This window comes from Vigna unguiculata, chromosome 7 (genome assembly GCF_037176805.1).
Source record: "Vigna unguiculata cultivar grain cowpea cultivar isolate G323 ecotype 2 chromosome 7, ASM3717680v1, whole genome shotgun sequence".
In the NCBI taxonomy this organism is placed as follows: domain Eukaryota; kingdom Viridiplantae; phylum Streptophyta; class Magnoliopsida; order Fabales; family Fabaceae; genus Vigna; species Vigna unguiculata.
In genome coordinates this window covers 22685775-22706187 of record NC_140798.1, presented here as the reverse complement: position 1 = coordinate 22706187, position 20413 = coordinate 22685775, and the positions used below count along the sequence as shown (strand labels likewise).

At 32.7% G+C, this 20413-nt stretch overlaps 2 protein-coding genes and 1 pseudogene across 2 annotated transcripts; all 3 read right to left on the bottom strand.

Moving 5' to 3' along the window:
• Positions 1-13872: 13872 nt before the first annotated feature.
• On the bottom strand, positions 13873-15280 carry LOC114189980 (uncharacterized). Its single transcript, XM_085675443.1, has 6 exons — positions 15074-15280; positions 14905-14997; positions 14737-14838; positions 14441-14656; positions 14048-14196; positions 13873-13968 (listed from the first exon to the last, which is right to left on the bottom strand). Exons 1-6 carry the CDS (start codon positions 15143-15145, stop codon positions 13896-13898), a joined length of 705 nt encoding a protein of 234 aa, XP_085531569.1. The 5' UTR covers positions 15146-15280; the 3' UTR covers positions 13873-13895.
• Positions 15281-16423: 1143 nt separating this feature from the next.
• Positions 16424-17162, bottom strand: LOC146884684 (uncharacterized). The gene is made up of 2 exons (XM_085675601.1): positions 16597-17162; positions 16424-16463 (listed from the first exon to the last, which is right to left on the bottom strand). The coding sequence occupies exons 1-2, from the start codon at positions 17160-17162 to the stop codon at positions 16424-16426; spliced, it is 606 nt and encodes a 201-aa protein (XP_085531727.1).
• An 11-nt stretch (positions 17163-17173) lies between these two features.
• On the bottom strand, positions 17174-20064 carry LOC114191221 (uncharacterized; annotated as a pseudogene).
• Between the last annotated feature and the right edge of the window lie 349 nt (positions 20065-20413).

Sequence of the window (20413 nt, the reverse complement as noted above, 5' to 3'; positions counted from 1 at the left end):
AACAACCTTGCTATAGTTATTTAGTTTCACAAATCGCCAAAAGCATTTAGAGTTTTAACACCAAATTCTAGTTCACTTTAGACTACTCAATTTCATCATTTCAGTGCAATAATACTATCATACTCATCATAAAACAACAACCATGTTAATTTCTCATCAAAATCAACTCATTATCAAGAAGTCAAATTCCATAATTAAACTAGCTTCCTTTACCTAGATTATGAGCCATTACAAAAATAATTCCATTGTCTCCAAAGACCTATACTCACATGGGATGCAATATCTACACATAGAAAACTCATATCAATGATCTGATCACACCAAACAATCCTAAATGAACAAAGGTTCATTTTGAGCCCTTAAAGCTCACATGCAAGCCCAACAAAACATATATGTAATAGATCTCACTAAAAGACTTAAAAGAATGAAAAGATGAACTTACTCTATTTATGATTGTGATCGGATAGGATTGTAAATAGATGATGTACTCTGATTGTCAAATAGATGATGGATAAAATCAAAGATCTCGGGAGAAGAAAAAAAAATTGAGAAAAGATTTTGGAGAGATAGTGATTCTTATAAAATAAAACTCAAATAAAAGAAAATTTATTAATAGTATAACCTTTTAATAAAAATAGTAAAGAATTACTTATAAAACAATTTTTACTCTTAAACTATTTTCTAGATCCATACAATGAATGCATTTGAGTTTGTTTAATTTAGTTATTCATCTCAATAACATAGGTTTAATAGGTTTTTAGTCATAATATTTAAAGAGTTTATGCAATTTTTTCTTAATTTAATTCTCAATTTCTTTAAAAGGAGTTAAGAATTGTATTGACATCGTTGGAAAGGTAACCACCTACGAATGACTCTGATTTCTCCAACTCTTCTCTAACTTTTTACTTACCGGTTTCCTTGCATGTTTTTTCTCTTTTTGAGCTATCCATTAGTTTACTCATATTATTTGCAATGTTATTAATATTTATTATTGAAGTTAATTGGAATTATGTTTAATAAATTAGTATTTTAATTTTTTTAATAAAATGCCCGTGTAATTTATAAAGTATAATAAAAAGTCTCTTATTTTAATTTTAATGAGTGTATGATAAAATATTTTACAATTTGTCACTTGTACTTGTAAACATAAACAATCGTTTGTATCTAGGTATGATTTATTTATAATAATCATTTGCACGAATACTAGCTTTTACAAATTGGTCATAAATTTCATATATTGTATTTTATTTTATATGTACTATACTACGTGGTTAGGATCGGCAAGCCTAAATACCCAGTCTCAACTGCCAACTAATATTCCTATTCGAACTAGCTCATTAATCAACTATATGTAAAGACCATGCATACATAGCGGTTAAGGCTACATACCGGTAAGAGCCACCTACTTTAAACTTAGGAAACAACAATTTGTAAAATCAATTCATAAGCTTGATACGTGGGCCATGATCAGGCCTTCATGAGCCCCAAATAAATCCATCAAGCCCAATAGAAGCCTAGCCCATGAGCTAGGTAATTTATGATTAATATTCTATAAATACAGGTGAACCCCAAAAATTAGAGGTATACACCTCATTAATACTAAAAATAATATTTGACTTTTGAGACTTGATCGTTTGAGTTTTTTCTGCAGGTAAGCTAGCTCTTCAATGTTCTACTCGGTAAAAGCATGCAAAGACAAGTTGAATATAATGGAAGAATATCCGTCTAAGGGATTCCCAGGTTGGGGTAAGATAAGATTCAAAAGCTTTATGATATCATATTATTGTCCTTGCAGGAACATTATAGTTTTTAATATTAATAAATAAAGTTATTATATGAAGTCCACATGATGAAATATTAATAGTTAAATATTAAAGTGTATGTAAAGTGCTTAACTATGATTTTATGCTGATATTAAAATATCGATAAAAAAAGATCGACAAATGTATATTGTTCCTGCAAAAGCAATACGAGATTATTATGAGATAAAAATTGAATCTTACCATAACTTCCAGGCTTTTCATATGGATTCTTGACTCTAGTCTCGCTTGTTCGTTAAGTATCACCATGTGAGAGCTACAAAATGAGGTTGTACCTGCAAAAGGGACTCCGATGATCAAGTCAGCAAAGCTTTTGAAAAGATAAAATCTCATATTAGAGGATTAATGAATTGCGTACCTTTAATTACTTGGGTCCACCTATATTTATAATAATTTAGTTGACCTTTGACTATTTTACTTACTTTTTATATGCCTTGGCTTAGGACCTTTGATTAAGGCTAATTGGGCTTGTTCTTGGTAGGCCCAATTTCTATTAGATCCCTTATTGGTAATTAGTTTAATTTTGTCTAAGTTAGGTTTATGAGGAACTTCATATAGATGTCGGCCTATCGTCATGTTTATGATACTTACTTACTTTACGTTAGCTAGTTATAAGGGAAGATGTCCTTGGCATGATATCTACATAGTCAACCTTTTATGTCAGCCTTAGGTTTTAGTTGGCGGTTCAACTTCGTTCCTTGCCGTGGAGTAGCCAACCTTCCTTTTCTTTTTGTTAGTCTGGGAAGTTTATAACTTTCCTAATTTTCTTAGTACACAAGCTCTTCAACCTTCTGTATCTACTTTTGATAGACTACTAAGTACTCAGCTCATCCTATAGTATGAAGGTTAAGTTTACGACCTATCCGGCCCTTGTAGTACACCACTCCCTAGCCTTTTGCAAATTTTTTTTGCTAAAGACTACTAAGTACTCAACTCTTGTAGTACACCTATCAGACTCTTTTAGTATATATAAAATTGTCTTTTTGAGTCCAACTACTTTCAAAATGTATGCTAATTAACGTTTGAATTTAAACATTATTAATTAGAATCAAAGTTTCCTGAACATTAAATCCCAATGCATACGGACAGAAAAAAAAGTATTTGAAAATTGAATATGATGCAATGATAATATTATAAATATTTATCTGGGTCAAATAATTGAAAAAGATATGGTACAATTTATTATTTTTGTTTTGAGTTTGACCTTTCCCATTACTACTTTTGACCAAATAAATATGAAATCGCTTAATTACCATTTTGGTTTGGTTCATTTTGGTCCCCTTATTATTTTTTGGTTCAATTTGGTCTTTTAATTCTTTAAAAAAGTTCAATTTGGTCTCTGCTGTTAAGTTGACGTTAACACCGTCTCCGTACATGCCACGTGTCATTTTGTGGAATTTTCTAATTTTTAAAATTTTTTATTTTATTTTTTTAAATTTTTAAATTTTTTATTATTTAAAAAAAAATAAACTGCCACGTGTCACGTCATGGTTGTGCCACGTGTCAACTTGATAATTTTTTTTAATTTTAATTTTTTTAATTAAAAAAAAGTGTCATGTGGCACATCACGATTGTGGCACGTGTCAAACTAACATTGGTTGTTTTCAATTTAGTCCCTTTATTTACAATTTTGATTCAATTTGGTCCTCCAATTTTTTATAATGATTTAATTTTGTCCTCTCTAATTTGAGACCAAATTAGTAATTAAGCTTAATTACAACTTATATATACATGTTAAAATAATTTTTATTATATTTATAGATCAAATTACTCCATCTAACTATTCAAATTATTATTATTTTTACATGTGTACAAAATTTCAAGTGTAAAAAATTACAAGAGAAAAATGTAAGAAATAAAATAACAAGAGTATTTAGGAAGTGATTTTATGTATAAATGATAAAAAAATATTTTAACATGAATGTATAAATGGTAATTAAGCTTAATTATTAATTTGGTCTCAAATTGGAGAGGACAAAATTGAATCATTTTAAAAAATTGGGGGACTAAATTGAATCAAAAATTCAAATAAAGGGACTAAATTGAAAACAACCAATGTTAGCTTGACACATGGCACAATCGTGACCTTCCATGTGACAATATATTTTTTTAAATAAAAAATATCAAATTGACACATGTCACAACCATAAAGTGACATGTGGCAGTTTAATTTTTTAATAAAAATAAAGAAATACAAAAAATACAAAAAAATACAAAATTCCACAAAATGACATGTGACATGTACGAAGACAGTGTTAACATCAACTCAACGGTAGGGACCAAATGGAACCTTTTTAAAGAATTCGATGACCAAATTGAACAAAAAAATAAAAAGGGGACCAAAATGAACCAAACCAATAAATTAGCGGACCAAAATGGTAATTAAGAATTAAAAACATGTTTTCGATTTAGAGTTATCTTCGGATGCTCTCAACCACAATAATAAAAGAAGGGGCATGTATGTAGTAATTTGTAACACTTAAAATTTAATTATCAATTATATATTCTAAATGCAATAAATTCTTTATCTTCTCTTTATCTAATATCTTAGTTTATGTTATTTAGATATCATTGGTAAAATGTTTCAAAATTTATGTTACAACATAAATGTTACTTAATACTAAAATTAAACAAAGATTCACATATTATTCTAAATATGTGATCACAAATTTACACAATTATTATTAATTTCAACAACCATTTTCGTATAATATATAAATTTAAACAATCTCAACAAAATATGCTATACAATATAAGACATTTAACCAAAAAACATAAGAGTTAAATATGTTTTTAATCCTTAAACTTTAATATGAAATTTTAATTTACCACTGTTCCAAGTTTTGATACATTTTGATTCTTAAACTTTAAAAATGAATAAATATAGTCATTTTAATCCAACTGTATTTAATTCTTTTTATGCGTATTTAAGGATGACTTTGGAGTTGTTTACATCGTTTTAATAAGTTTCAACTCAAATGTCAGTCTGGAAGACCATTTAACATACCCACAAAATTTAAAATCGTTAATATAAAATGATTATATCCATTCACTTTTAAGGCTTGAAGACCAAAATGTATCAAGTAGGAGATATGGACGAATTGCAATTTTGCGTCTTGGTTGAAGGACTAAAAACTTATTTAACCCAAAACATAAATCAATCATATATAGAAATTAATAGGTTTACATTTATAAATATTCACATTTAGTGAGTTTAAAAGACCAAAAGAAGAAAGAAGAAAAAAGAAATTTAGCTCGAACAAAAATATGCTCACTTGAGTGAAAATTGAGTAGGAAGTGGGTTGAAGAGAAAATGCCTGCTAGAAGAGGAGAAATCTAGTTTATGGAACCAACAAAACCTATCCCTCATAAAGAAGTGAAGAGAAGTGATGAGTTTATAGTTTTACCTCATTTAATGTTTAATTTTAAGTATTTAATAAGATTTTTATGCTTAAGGATTAATTTAATCAGGATTTGTGATAATTGAGCTTATTTTAGTTGTATAAAATATTATTAAATATTTTAATGTTTGTTGATGCACTTAAAATTTAATTTGGGTCATTAAAGATATAAAATTGAATCAAATTACAAAAGAAGACAAAAAATAACGAATTTTGAAAAATTCTGCTATACACCCCTTATATTACTTATACATTATCCTTTTCCAACAAATGGATTCCACGATACCAATTTCTAGACCTCGGATATGTTTATTTTCACCCTCCTTCCATTCACAAAATAAGACATAGTCAAAAGCTAACAAGTGGCATTTATCCACCACTTTTGAATCTGTCCAATATGACGATGACACATGATCCTTGCACATATATGCACCAACCACAAGCTGCCACCTCATTATCTTCAATCTCTCGAACCCTACCGCATTGAAGCACCATTCCCGTAACTTGACGTCGGCTTTCCACCACGAACCAGTGCGCATTCAGCCAACCTGCAGAACTCGAAACCATCTCCACCATGCCAGCAGGACGCGCTCCATTCTCCTCCAGCACCACCGTCAGCCACCAGAAAACGCTGCAACCACGACGTGACGCTAGCACGAACCACCACCGCAGCAGTAAAACGACGCAACGTCAACATCATCATCCAACCAACATCAGACCTCGACGCACCACCATGAACAACGGATTTCGAACCAGATTGCTACCGCCACGCACACCTGCAGAAAAATGCGAACACGAAGACGAAGATTTGCAATCACCTGCAACGCTGCCAAGCTGCACTTCATCGCGAGATTTGCAAGTCGCTATTCAACCATGGCAGCACCTGTTCGAACACCAGCAGCAACATGAGACAGAAACCCTAAGAGAGATATGCTACGTGGCGTCCCTCAATGGTCAGTCAAAGATCAACCAAAGTATGGATCGAAGCTAGTAAAAAATCTGGTCAAAAAGAGGGCTAAACTCCAAATCGAAAATCATACCATAATTTGACACGTATCACTATATTAAATTGACACATGGCACACTACAAACATGACACATGGTATAAATATTTAAAAAAAATATTAAAATATTAAAATAAAATTAAAATATTTAAAAAAAATTAAAAAAATTTTTTAAAAATTTTTAAAAATTAAAAAAATTCAAAAAAACGAGGAGCTGACACATGACACCTACTTAACGATATTAGTTTTATATTAAAGGAAATGACCTAATTGATACTAATTTACAAAAATGAGTACCTAATTGAGACTAATAAAAATACGAGGACCAAATTGAGATTTTGGTACAAAAATGAAGACCAATGGAGTATTTTAATCTCAAAATTACAAAGGACTGATTTGAAAATTTTAAATATTAGTTGATGATAATTTATTAGGTATCTTTAAATAATTAATTTATTTAATTATATCATAAATTATCAACCAATTATTGTAAAATAGTTTTAAAACAAGTATATCTCTCTAAATATATTTAAAAGATATTTGAGAGATTTTAGAAAAACTCAACTCAAGTCTTATATAAAGAGAGCAAGGGGAAGTAAAAAAGGAAAGCTCGAACTTCGGAGTTTAGAAACCCTTATGGGACCTAATGTAAGACCCTAAAAAATGACGTTTTAAAGGTGATAGTGGTTTAAAAATAGTGAGACTCGATTATTTTAATATTAAAAGGTTTTAGTATAAATAGAATTGTTATAAACGAGTTTCATTATTTTAAAACACACCATCTCTCTAGAAACCACTTTTCTAGAGTTCTCTGACTTCTCTCTAGAAGTTCTGTCTCTCTGGTCGTCTGATTGAAGAACCGAGACCATAGGATTGATCTTCTCGGCGAGCTCTTCAAATTGGACCGATCAGTTTCTCCGTTCGTGTAAATTGAGTTTCCGCTCTCTTTTTTAGTCTTTTTCTGTTTTCTGTTGCATGCAAGTCCTTGTCCGCTTGCATGCGACATTTTAATCATTAGTATGAGTCTTTGCTGATCAGTGATCATAATGGTATGTCCTGATCGTTCTTGTGATGTTTATATGTGTAGATAGAGCATCATGTGGAGTTAAAGGTGTTGACGTTTTTAAGGCGTTGACGTTTATAAAGCTGTCTAAACAGGATAACAGGTAAGGGAAGCTAACTGTTTTGCTTGAATTTCGTATAGAAATCATTTTGATGACTTTGAATTGCATGATTGAGTGTTGTATGAGTGCTTTAACTGTGTAATTGAGTGTATTGGATTGTGATAGATTTCTGGACTGTTGCATGTGAGAACAGATTAGAAATCTGGTATTTTTGCCTAAGCGAGCAGCTCTCGCCTGAGCAAAAACACTAGAAACTCATCCCCTGTCTCTGCGTGAGATCTCGCCTAGGCGAGCCAGTCTCGCTTGAGCGAGAGTCACTCTCGTCTAAGCGAGAGTCACTCTCGTCTAAGCGAGACAACTTAGCCTGAGCAAGAATTCGCCCAAAGTTTGGGTTTTTCTCTGTTTCGAGCCTGGCTCAGGCGAGAATGACTCGCCTCAGCGAGAGAGCCCCTTTCGCCTGGGCGAGACCTTCCAGCTTGGTCGAGAACCTCTGTAGCTGAATGTTATTTCTCTGTTTCTAATGGATAAAGCTATGTTTAAATGTTAAAATGTGAACTTAGTTATGATATGCATGAATTGTTATGACTAGTAATATGTGTGGTGAAATTGCATGAAGTTGGAATATGAGAAGATATGGTTGAATTAGGATTTCAAGGGAAATTCTAAGAGGAATGTTTAGTGTATGTAAGGACATAAGGACTTATGTAGAACATAATGGATTATGTCGGAAGGAGTAGCAGGAGGTCCTAGTCTGTGGACCCGATTCAGTCACAGACGTGAAGGGGACTTACCTTGGGAGTGGTTGGGTGATAACCCCTTGTGTCCAAACTCTGCAGAGTTTGGGAACCGTCACAGGTGCACGCCACCAAGAGATCCGATGTCGCTTACATAATCCGGATATTGAGTCTAGAGTAATATATCTGTATTATGTTTGTGGTAGCCTATGTGATTCTGGTAAAAAAATGAGAAAGACTATATGGTTTGTTTATAATTGAATTGCATGATTTTTCTTATCAGATTAGCTTACCCTTGCTTTCTGTGTGTCTGTCTCGTGTTGTATGTTTTTCTTTTGCGATGATCACCTATTTGGTAGGAGCAGATGTGGTTGCATTGTCAAAGGCACTTCTGGAGGATGAAGAGCCATCGTTTTAGTGTTGAGGAGGAGGTTTCCAATGGGAGCTTTAGCAGTGGTCAGTTTAAGTATAGAGTTTATTAGTTTAGTTTAAGTGTATAAGTGATATATTTTTATAGTCATATCTTTTGTAATATATTGTGTACACTAGATTATCTATTTTTTTGAACTATGATGAAACTCCCTATTTTTATTAGTTATAAGCTGCTGAAATTGGGATGTTACACCTAATTTCGTTGTCTCTCTCCATTCTCTCTTTTCTTCTGTTTTTATTTTATTTTGATTTCATGGGGTGTTAAACTTCTTGGATTGGTTTCACTATAATTTCATTATGAATTTTGATATTAGAATGAAATAATTTCTTTGTTATTTTTATTATTGTTGTGGTTGTCATTAACTATGTCTTTTGTCTTTGAATCATGTAAAAAGTAATAAGTTTTACATGTTAGCTAATTAGCGAAGTGTTTAAATCTACATGCACGCTAATCACATGAGTTGAAGGATTTTTAAATTTAATTGAGACTTTACTTTGATTTTGTTTAGAAACTTTCATGTGATTAAATGAGTTTTTACTAATAATTGAGACTTTACTTTGGTTAAAGGTATTTACTCTAACTAAAATTAGTCGAGACTTTACTTTGATTAATTGAGTTTTTTATTTGGTGAGGAGATAAAAGAATAGACATGATTAAGTATAGTAAAATTTGATTGAGACTATATTTTGGTTGGATTTACTGTGGATAATTTAAAAGATTTCACTTTTAATCGAGAATGTACTTTGGTTATAAGTGAAAACGTCAACAAATTAATTAATACTTTACATTGATTAATTTGTAAATCTACAACAATAATTAATTGAACAATAATCTTTAGATAACCGATGATGATTCTATTTTGAAAAAGTAGTGAAATCAATCTATTTACTTTATCATTGTTTTATATCTTTTTATCTTTTTCCAACTTTATTTATTTATTTCTTATTTTGTCTGATTAACCCTTTTTTTTATAGTTTTTATAAGAGCTAATTTGGGAGACAACTTAGGGTTGACTTTACCCTTTCTATTTTCTTGACTACTATCTTAGATATACTGGAGTTGTTATAGTTTAGTGGTATTAATTTTATTACGTTAACGATAACGTTATCAAGAAGACATTGTTCTTTTAACTTTTAAACTCAATATTTACGTCGAACCTAAGTATAAAAAATGTAAAATTATGTCAGACCAAATATGTCTTTGAACTGGTGACGTGGAATCCTCCTTTTGTGTTAATGAATTGTAGTGTTATTTTTATTTGAGCAAAATATCTTTCATTTGAGTGAAAATAGGCCAAAAACATGGTTATTTTGAACTCTATTTTTACTGTGAGAAATCTTTCGCTTAATCTAAAATAGGCTAGATAATTAGGTTTAAGAATCTGGGTTAAGAAAAAAAAATCCTTCGGTTGAGCGAAAAGATCAAAGAAATTGATCTCAACACACAAATCAAACCAAATTTCAAATATATTTTAAAAAACATTTCAATAATAATACTACTTCTAGACCACTCAAATGATCCTTCTAAACCATGGTTTGCTTAAACATAATCTTACACTCATATCAATTCAAGCTTGGCCCCTTAACTCAAAGTGTGTTGATTTATGCTCATGTCAATTTCATAAACTATCATAAGGAAGGTTTCAAAACTCAAATAAAGGAAACTCTACAATTAACTTGTATAATCTAGTGCCTATATCAACATATCAATAAAAGTATCCAATTCAAAACATTTCAAATAATCATTCATCAAAAAAAAGTTAACAACATTCAAGTTCAAGCATCCAAACATATTTTCAACCAACCACAATTCCTATGTAGAAATCAAAATCTAGTGAACAAACCACCTCACCACATCTAAAGTATCTATCCTAAGATTCTATTAAAAGTTTAAATAGCTTCCTTTACTTGAAAAACTTGACTCCAAAGCAATTTACAAACTAAGTAATAAATTATTCTAAACTTTAGGGACCTAGAGAAAAGTATCTAAATATGACAAAACTTTAGTATATGATAAAACAATTGAGATGATCACTTTTCTCAACTAACCCTATCAAGATTGATGACAAAATCTTAAGGAAAATAAGAGAAGAATGAATATATAAAGCAAATAAATCTTAATGTATTTGAAGATTTGATCAGTTAGAATTTATCCTTATGTTCTTAGGAACAATGATGTGGGATCAAGTTTTGAATTTGATGAGACATTGAGGAGGACAATTAGAGAGAAGTGAGAGAAGAAATTTAGGAGAGAGAGAGAAAGGGAGAGTGAAAAAGGAAAAAGAAAGAGTGAGGTGGTTGTGACGTAGTATCGTCTTGGGTTTGGGGTGAAATTGGGACTCACATGAAATTGGGTATGAACCCTAGAATGAAAATGGGGGAAAAATTGGAGGACGTCGATTTTGGGGGTTTGCAAAATGGGAGGAAATCAACCACTTAGAAGAGGTTCCAAGATAAGTGAGGAAGATCCGCCACCTTGAATCAAAGATTCAAAGATAGGGACTGGTGGTTCTGAGGAGAACCTCAAGACTTGAGAGAAAACTCACTGTTTCATAAAACTCAAATCTAAATACAAAGTGTTTCACAAGGGTTTATATATTATGGGCCAAAACACCAAAAAACCCAACACAACTAATAATCCAATATGCCCAAATAAATACATTACAAAAAATTACAAAAAGAGTTCTGATGAGTTTAAATTTTTGCCCTCATTTAATATTTAAATTTGGGGATTTAATTGAATTTTCTGTGCTTAAAGATTGATTTGATTAGGATTTGTGATTATTGGATTTATTGAGTAAGTTTGGTAAAAGTGGCGTAAAAATTGATTTTAGTTGTATAAAATATTATTGGATATTCTAGCGTTTGTTAATGCAGCTTGAATTTATTTTTGGTCATTAATAATGTGATTTTGAAATATTCAAAGTTATAAAATAAGTCCAAAATCAAGAAATTCTGGAAAAGAATAAATCAGGAGCTTAATGCACCCCCAGATTTTATTTGCACACTCCTCCTACAAGTGGACCACAAAAATCTGTTCTGCACCCCTAGTTTTTACTAAGTTGCACCCCTCCTACCACTTAAACTCCACTCAACCAGATTATGCCATGTGGCAATCCCCACCTTTCAAATCAGGCCAACCATATGCTGACACGTGTCATAATCCTAAACTCACCAAATTGACCAATCAAATCTTGCCACGTCACCATCTCCCAAAATGAAACCCAAACCCTTATTTTCTCCTCTCCTTCCATCACCATGGCAGCCGCCGCCGCCAATCGCGCCGGCCACCGCGACCAACCTGCAGCAGCTTCACGCCATCTCCTCGCCGGCCACCACCAATCTGCAGCAGACCGCGAGTTCTTCTTCCTCGCGCCTCAGCCATGGCAGCCCCTTCCACCGTCAACTCGCCGGAGTTCAGCCACCATCAAAACCACCGCAACTCCGTCCGCAGTAGCAGCGAACCAGTCATGGCCACCACCCCGGAAACAGCACTCATGAGCCACCACCGCGAGCCACCAGCACATCTCCATCGCAGCTCCGCACACCACCTGAACCAAGCAGTAACCACTGAGAGCTTTCCCGCAACCACCAGCACGCCCCTACACCCGCGTTCCGCAGCCACCGCAGCAGCGCACCTCACTGGAACCACCGTCATTCACGCAGCAGCAGACCGAGAACCCGTTCCAGCAACTCCGCACACAAACGCAACAGCCACCGCAGTGCGCCTCCGGCCACCACAGTTCCGTCAGCACCACCTTCACGTCGGAGAAGCCGCGCCGTCACGCACAACCAAGGGAGGGAGAAGAGTGTGAGAGTGAAACCCTAATTCTGCAGAGAGAAAGCACTCTGCCACGTGTCAGGTTGCTATTGGACAGTCAAACTGGTCAACTGGTCAAAGTCAGCAGTCAACTCTGGTCAAAACTGCAGAAATGGTTAAATAAGAAGGGCAGAATTGGAAATTGGACAGGAATTAAGTTGCTAATTAATTAAATAAAAATAAAAGATTTTAGCAACTGACAGATAAAGCCTAAAGTCCAGTTGAAGCCTATATAAAGAGACTTAAGGGAATTGAGACAACTGATAACTTAGACACTTAGACCTCTCTGGTTTTGGCAGATACCGTCTCCACCACATCTCTCGTTCTTTCTTTTATTTTCTTTTCATCATATATTATCATGTATTCCATCAAAGCCATGGAGGGCTAAGCTTTAAGGGTTGATTCCACTGTAATTTCTTAACTGGATTCTGAGGTTAGATGAATTTATGTGTTTGTTATTTTGATTATTGTTGTGGTTTTTGTTTATCTATGTCCTTTGATTCTTAATCGAATAAAAAATAATGATTTTAAACCTACATGCATGCTAATCATATGAGTCAAAAGGTTTTTAAATTAAATTGAGACTTTACTTTGATTTTATTTAGAAACTTTCATTTGATTAAATAAGTTTTTGCCAATAACTGAGACTTTACTTTGATTAGAGGTAATTACTTTAACTAAAATTAGTCAAGACTTTACTTTGATTAATTAAGTTTTCTATTTGGTGAAGAAACAAAGGAATAGACATGATTAGGCATAGTAAAATTAATTGAGACTGTACTTTGATTGAATTTACTATGGACAATCTAACAATTCTCACTTTTATTTGAGACTTTACTTTGATTAAAAGTGAGAATGCCAACAAATGAATTGAGTCTTTACATTGATTGATTTGTAAATCAACAACAATAATTAATTTAACAATAATCTCTAGATAACCAATGAAGAATCTTATTTAGAAAAAGCAGCGGAATTGACCTATTTACTATTATTGTGTTTACAATCTTCCGTGTCATTTTCTTTGCATATCAAAACCCCCTATTTTTATAGTTGCTAGTTTTATTTGCATTTTTAAGAATCAAATATTTGAGATCAATTTCGTATTCGTTGTGAGACGACTCAGGGTTATCTTAACCCTAACTATTTTGTTCACTACTAATTTGGTAATGCTGAAGTTGCTAAAGTTAAGTGGTGGTAATTTGATCGCCTAACGACAGCGATATCAAGTTCCTATTCTACAATCCGAAGCTAATTCGAGATCTCTTTAAAGGTCTTAGGCATGATTCTATCAACTGCTCCGAAATCCTTGTGTTGGCCTTAACCATGCCTCCATTATTGCCTTTAGGTTTAATGAAATTATACATAAATAGATATAAACTCATCAAATTGACAAATTATTAATAGATGACTAAATGTATATCAAAGTATAACAAATATACGAATTCAAATTCAAATTCAAGTACAATATTAGTCAGCAAAAACTATCATGAAGTACTATAATAGTTCTCAAAACATAAAATGATTCAATTAACTTCCACATTATATTATATTCTTCAACTATCACATATGATTTTCTTCATGTCCAGAACTTGTTGTATTAGTTGGCACACTTCCTTGATCATTAGTTGGCACACTTCCTTGATCAATATAAATGTTAATCATAATTACAAATGTAAACTCTGAAAAATAAAAGAAGTTATGCAATCTTAAACATTACCGGTGCAGGATTGAACATAGTCAACTCAGGAGGCAATTGACCTTGATAATTTTGAGAAAAGAAGTTCATGATTGCATCAAGTCTTTTGTCACGTTCTTCATTTTGTTTATTTTGTTCATCCAATTGTGACTTTAATGCAGTGACCTATATTAAAACACAATCTATTATTAAAATCGTAAAAAACACATAAACATTATAAAATACTCAATCTATCAACAAAAAATATACTACATTTCTTACTCTTACTTATAGAAAACAATCCAAAGCAACACAACAACAACATTAATAGTGTCCAATAATATTCAACACAACAACATTTACAACCTTGGCATGACAATCCAAAGAGAACAACATCATATTGCTACACATGACAATCCAAATCAATAACCTGATTTTGCAATTCTGAATAAGAAGGACAAGATGAGGATGTTCCAAAATGAAAATTCCTAGTATATCCAAACACACGAGAAGGGCAAGGTCCCAATCCCATTCCTTGGACACGACCACAATGTTCTTTACTTCCTAGAACATGAGCTAGTGAATCTTCAATTGATATATCTTGTGAAAGGGAAGATGTATTTGTCTCATATGCTTTAATTTTTTCCTACAAATAATACAAAATGTTATCAATGAAGGTAACATTCAATTTGATTCAGTATTTTTCTTTAGAAAACTTATACTTACTCCAATCTCTCTTGCTCCATCATTCACAAATTCCCCATTAGCATGTTTATGTGTTGCTATCCAAACTTCTCCCCTACTAACTTTGCGACCAAGCTCTTGCTCCTATAAAACTTAAGAAAATCATGAATCATATATGATATAACAAAAATGATTGATGAATAAAGTTACCATCTCATTCTTCTTCCGTGCAATGCTCTTCGATCCACCTGTGTGAGGAACTGTTTGCTTCTTTCTATTATCCTTATTTTTTTGGGCAATTTCCTAAGCATATATGTAGAAAATTACTAAAAATAAGTAAAGTAACACTTAAAAGAATAGAAAAGATAGTTTTTATTACCTTAGTCCTTGAATTTAAACGGTAGTCAACAAAAGAAGCCCATTGGTCTCTATTCATTCCTTCTGGACACATTGTAATAATTTCATCTCTATTACGTGTTCCATCATCTCTTTGTTGCCATAGTTGTTGTCTATACTCACTCCATTTTATGTTAAGTGATTTGAATATATATGTCACATGAGCATCAGATTCCACTAGAAACTTAGCCTTCAAAATTATTACACAACTAATTTAACAACAATTGACATATAACAAGAATCAAAACATATAAAAGAAATTATAGGTCAATTACTTGAATGGTTTTCTTAAGTATATCTTCTTTGTAATTATTAGGAATCTTTCTCCAACTTTGATAGCTGATTGGAAAGGCATTAACATTTCTTGCAACACGACCTAAAAACCTATTCAACAATGCTCCGCTATCATCAATTGGTTGGTTGTCACTATTCCATTTCACAAGAATCCTTTCATTGGAAGATAAAAACCAAACATCATTCAATGTTAATTGTTTTCTAACTTGTGTGCCTTCATCATCTGTCAAAATACATATGAAATATATTGTTGGTTTAAGATAAACATAAAACACAAATACTATATGGCTTGGACAATTACACATAAAAATCAATAAATTAACAATCTTACCAATGACATCAACAAGCCATGACCTTTTACGTGATACATGCTTTGATTGATTACTTTGCATCTCAATATCCACATTTTCTTCCCCTTCACTATCAGATTGTAACCTTGGTGTTGATTCAGATGTAGAATCATGCACAAACTCATTTCTGAGTTGATTATTAAATTCAAATTCAAATTCATGTGCAGAATTGGTCTTGCTAGTGGAGAACAACCTCTTCTTCAAACATTCTACAAATTAACTCAAGTCACTAAATAAATAGATAATACATGAAATTTGAAAGTACCAAAATGATATGCAAATGAGACATCTTACTAGATTTAGATGTTGAAATCATTGAATTCATGTGAGGTGGGGGAGGAGGTTGCTCATTATTATTCTCTATAGGATGAGAATTCATGTGACCTGCTGCATAATAATTAGATTAATACACAAGAAAAAGCAAGATACTTTTTAACATGGAAATATAATCATCATACCAAATTGAGATGCAAATTGAGGTGTTATGCTGGACTGTGGCGGAAACGAAAGTTGAGGTGGATTACTAGGCCCTGGAGTATGAGTAGGTGAAACTTTTCAAATCTTACTGTAGGTGAAACCCGTGGTGAAACTTAGTCAACTTACTTGGGCAAGATGGATGAGGCACAGGTGGACACATTGTAGATGATGGTTGGCCACTTCTATTTTGGGTAGGGATTGAAACTTGGTCATTAGTCTTCTTCATGCATATTTTCTTCATCATCAAGAATTCTATAAACAATAACATTAATACAAGTCAATTCACATTCATTAAATTATGATTATCTAATATAATGCATGTATAAGTAATATGGATGATAATTTAAACAAAAACTAATATAGAATTGTTCAATTTCTCTATGACCTTGTTAATGGTATATTCCCTTCTCCATCTGGAAATAAAGTTTCCAAATTTTGTTGTTCAAATGGTTCACATTCATGGAAAGTGACATCATTATCTCCACCAATGTCATATAAGTCTTGTGGCTTTAGATGCACAGGAATGCTCCAATTTTTATCTAATTCATCCACTACATAATAAACCATTTGAGCTTCTACAGCCTGAATGTATGGTTCGTCATCATCATTATCACCAATGTGTATTAAACGTGTAAAGTTTACTAATCTAAATCCCAAGTCATCTGTTATAATCCCTCTAGAAGTAGTTGTATCAGCCCACATACATTTGAACAAAGTAACAGAGAATCGACCATTATAGTTGATCTCAATTATGTCTACCAATTTTCCATAATAAGGCACACCCCCAAATTGCATTTGATTGTCAATGCTACTTGCATAGCTCCTTGTCCCAAAAGTACCAAATATTCCACTATTTTGTGTTTTAAGTCCATGATCTCTCTCTAACGTACGAAACTTGAAGCCATTAACATTGTAAGCATTGTAGCGTTTTGCACAATCAATTGGGCCCATAGCTAAGAACTTCAAATCATCTGAGTAAGGTCCATTTAAGTCATTCTTTATCTAAAAAAAAAAGAAAAATATGATCAACATAATTGGATATCTTTAATATTATCAAATTTAAGAATGTAAATTAGACATACTCGACGAGAAAACCATTCCACAAATTCTCTATGAACCCTCTTATCTATCATAGAGGATGATCATGTACGACTTCTTAATTGTCTTCGTACAATTTCTCTAAATTCTCTAATTTAAATAAATGAAATAATTACATGGTTAGTCCTCAATGTAGATGAATTATAAAAGTTGTAAAGATAAAGTACTTACTGAAGAAAAGGGTTAACTTGGGCACAATTAGTCAATACATGACGATGTGCTTGTAACTTTTCCTTTGTTGATAAAGAGAAGTAAGTAAAACCCCCAACTGGTTTTCCAACTGGTGGAAACAAACCACTTACACTAGATGCCATGGTGTCAGGTTTGTCATTAACACGCCTTATTCGATTAAATATAGTCTAAATTCCATCTAAATATCTAGAACAAAAGGTTAAGGACTCTTCAGCTAGGTAGCCTTCAGCTATTGAGCCTTCTGGTTGAGCCTTGTTACGCACATAAGACTTCAATTTTCTCAAATATCTCTCAATGGGATACATCCACCTATATTGGATAGGTCCTCCAATCTTGGCATCTTCCACCAAATGCACAATCAAATGAACCATGACTGTAAAAAATGCAGGAGGAAATAACATCTCCATGTGACATAATGTAAGAACAACTCTATTTTGCAATTGGTTAAGTTCATCCACTTTTAAAACTTTATTGCACAAGTGCTTAAAAAAGGAACACAGATCAATCAAAACAGAGCACACTTCTTTAGGGAGCGTCTTCCTCATTGCCAAAGGTAAAAGTTGCTCCGTCAAAACATGAGAATCACGACTTTTCAATCCTCCAAGCTTAGATTGTTTGACATCAACACATCTACTGATGTTACTTGAGTAGCCATCTGGAACAGTGATGTTCTTCAATGTTTTCAGAAATATATGTTTATTTTCTTTTGTCAATGTATATATAGCCGGAAGATATCTGTTATTTGCATCAGGCCAAAGATCAGGTTTAACACCCCAATCTTTTAAGTCATTTCGTGCCTTTAGGTTGTCCTTTGACTTTTTACCTTGGTTCAATAATGTATAGACCACATTATCACATACATTTTTTTCAATGTGCATAACATCTAGATTGTGGTGCAATAAATTATTCACCCAATAAGGAAGTTCAAAAAATATACTCTTTTTTCTCCATTGTAGAGGGCCATCAATAGGGTGGTGACCTTTCCGTTGTTTTTCCCCCGTTCCTCAACTTCTGGTTCTTTCCCAAATACAATATTAAAATTCTGAACTTGTTGTAAGACATTTGTTCCTGATATTCTCAAAGGAGGATTTCTAGTTTCCACACTTCCATCAAAACGATTGCGGCACAATCTAAATTTGTGCCTTGCATTTAACCAACGTCGATGATTCATGAAACAAAATTTACCCTGAATCTTCTTAGGAGTTGTGTCAAAATTACACCTAGGGCAAGCCAACCTAGTATGTGTGTTCCACCCAGATAAGGTTCCAAGACCAGGAAAATCACTAATAGTCTATAATATAGCTGCATGCATATGAAACACTTCTTTCTTATGTGAATCAAAAGTTTCAACCCCAATGTTCCATAGCTCTTTTAATTCTTCTATTAATGGCCTTAAATATACATCAATATCATTTCCTGGTGGTCTTTTACTAGGAATGATCATGGAAAGAATGAATGAACTTTGCTTCATACACATCCAAGGAGGAAGATTGTAAGGTATAAGTACAATAGGCCAAGTACTATGACATGTACTCAAATCACCAAATGGATTGAACCCATCAGTAGCCAAACCAAGTCTGACATTTCGAGGGTCTGAAGCAAATTGAGGATTCATTAGATCAAAGTTCTTCCATGCTTCAGAATCACTTGGATGCCTTAATATGCCTTCATGTGTACTTCTTGATGCATGCCATTGCATATGCTCAGCTATTTTAGAAGACATAAACATTCGTTGTAAGCGCGGCTTCAATGGAAAATACCTTAAAACTTTAGCTGGAACTTTCTTTTGTCTTTTAGTAACACCAACAATACTATTGCTCTTCTTTGTTTTCTTCCATCTAGATTCATTGCATTTCATACAAAATTCCCTATCTTTATCTTCTCCATAGTATAACATGCAATCATTTGGGCAAGCATCAATTTTGGTGTAATGAAGGCCAAGCTTATTAATGATTTTCTTAGCTTCATAGAATGAAGATGGGATTTTAGCATAATCAAAAGCATCTGCTAACAACTCCAGTATCATTGACATTGCCTTGTCAGTCATTCTGCATAGACATTTGATATGGTATAATTTGAGCAAGAAAGAAAGTTTAGAATATTTGTCACATCCTTCATACAAACTTTGTTGTCCCTCATGCATAAACTTCATATACTGAGCAATTTCATCAGGCATCATGTGGCTTGATTCAGGTCGCATATTCTCATCATTGTTTACAAAATTCCCGAATGCATCATTAACCATGCCACATATGGGATCATTAGCAAAACCTGTATCCTCACTCGATTGGAAAATTGGAGGTGTTGAAATCGTATGTTGTACATAATTTGTCTCACCATGTAGAAGCCAAAATGTATACCCTTTTGGAAAAGGATGAAGAATTAAGTGTTCATATGTTGCTCCTCGAGTTTGCCATTTGTTAAGATTGCATTTCGGACATGGACAAATTATCTTACCCTCAACGCTCTTATTAGCAAATGCAAAGTCCAAAAATTTATTCAATCCATCCATGTATTGTTGTGTATTTCGAGGCAAATCAATCCAAGACTTATCCAAATCCATTAAGAATAGTCTGTTAATGAGAACAAAAATAAATTTAATAAAGAAAAAATGTAACTAATGATATAAGAATAGAAAAATGTAATGGAGGAAAAGCCTTAACACAGTATTACTAGGTTTTATTAAATGTAAATATGAAAAAAATCTTTTTGATCAACTAATTGTATAGATATTTATGGCAGTTAAAGTCGATTGATGAGACGTTTAAATATTAAATTAGTAGCATTTTTTAACTGTAAATTTCTATCAATCACACATTGTAATTAATAGTGGTTTTTAATTGTCAGTTTCTATCTTTTATTTTCTTGACAAAATTACCAGTTGTCATTGAAAAATCGTTAAAAACATGTTT

Coding starts and splice junctions, on each gene's coding strand:
- LOC146884684 (XM_085675601.1), bottom strand. CDS start 17,162: ATGGGCCCAATTGATTGTGCAAAACGCTACAATGCTTACAATGTTAAT. Junction 16,464..16,596: donor GGGAATATACCATTAACAAG/GTCATAGAGAAA, acceptor TATTGTTTATAG/AATTCTTGATGATGAAGAAA.
- LOC114189980 (XM_085675443.1), bottom strand. CDS start 15,145: ATGTGTCCAGAAGGAATGAATAGAGACCAATGGGCTTCTTTTGTTGAC. Junction 14,839..14,904: donor CACGGAAGAAGAATGAGATG/GTAACTTTATTC, acceptor TAAGTTTTATAG/GAGCAAGAGCTTGGTCGCAA. Junction 14,197..14,440: donor ATTCAGAATTGCAAAATCAG/GTTATTGATTTG, acceptor GTTTTAATATAG/GTCACTGCATTAAAGTCACA.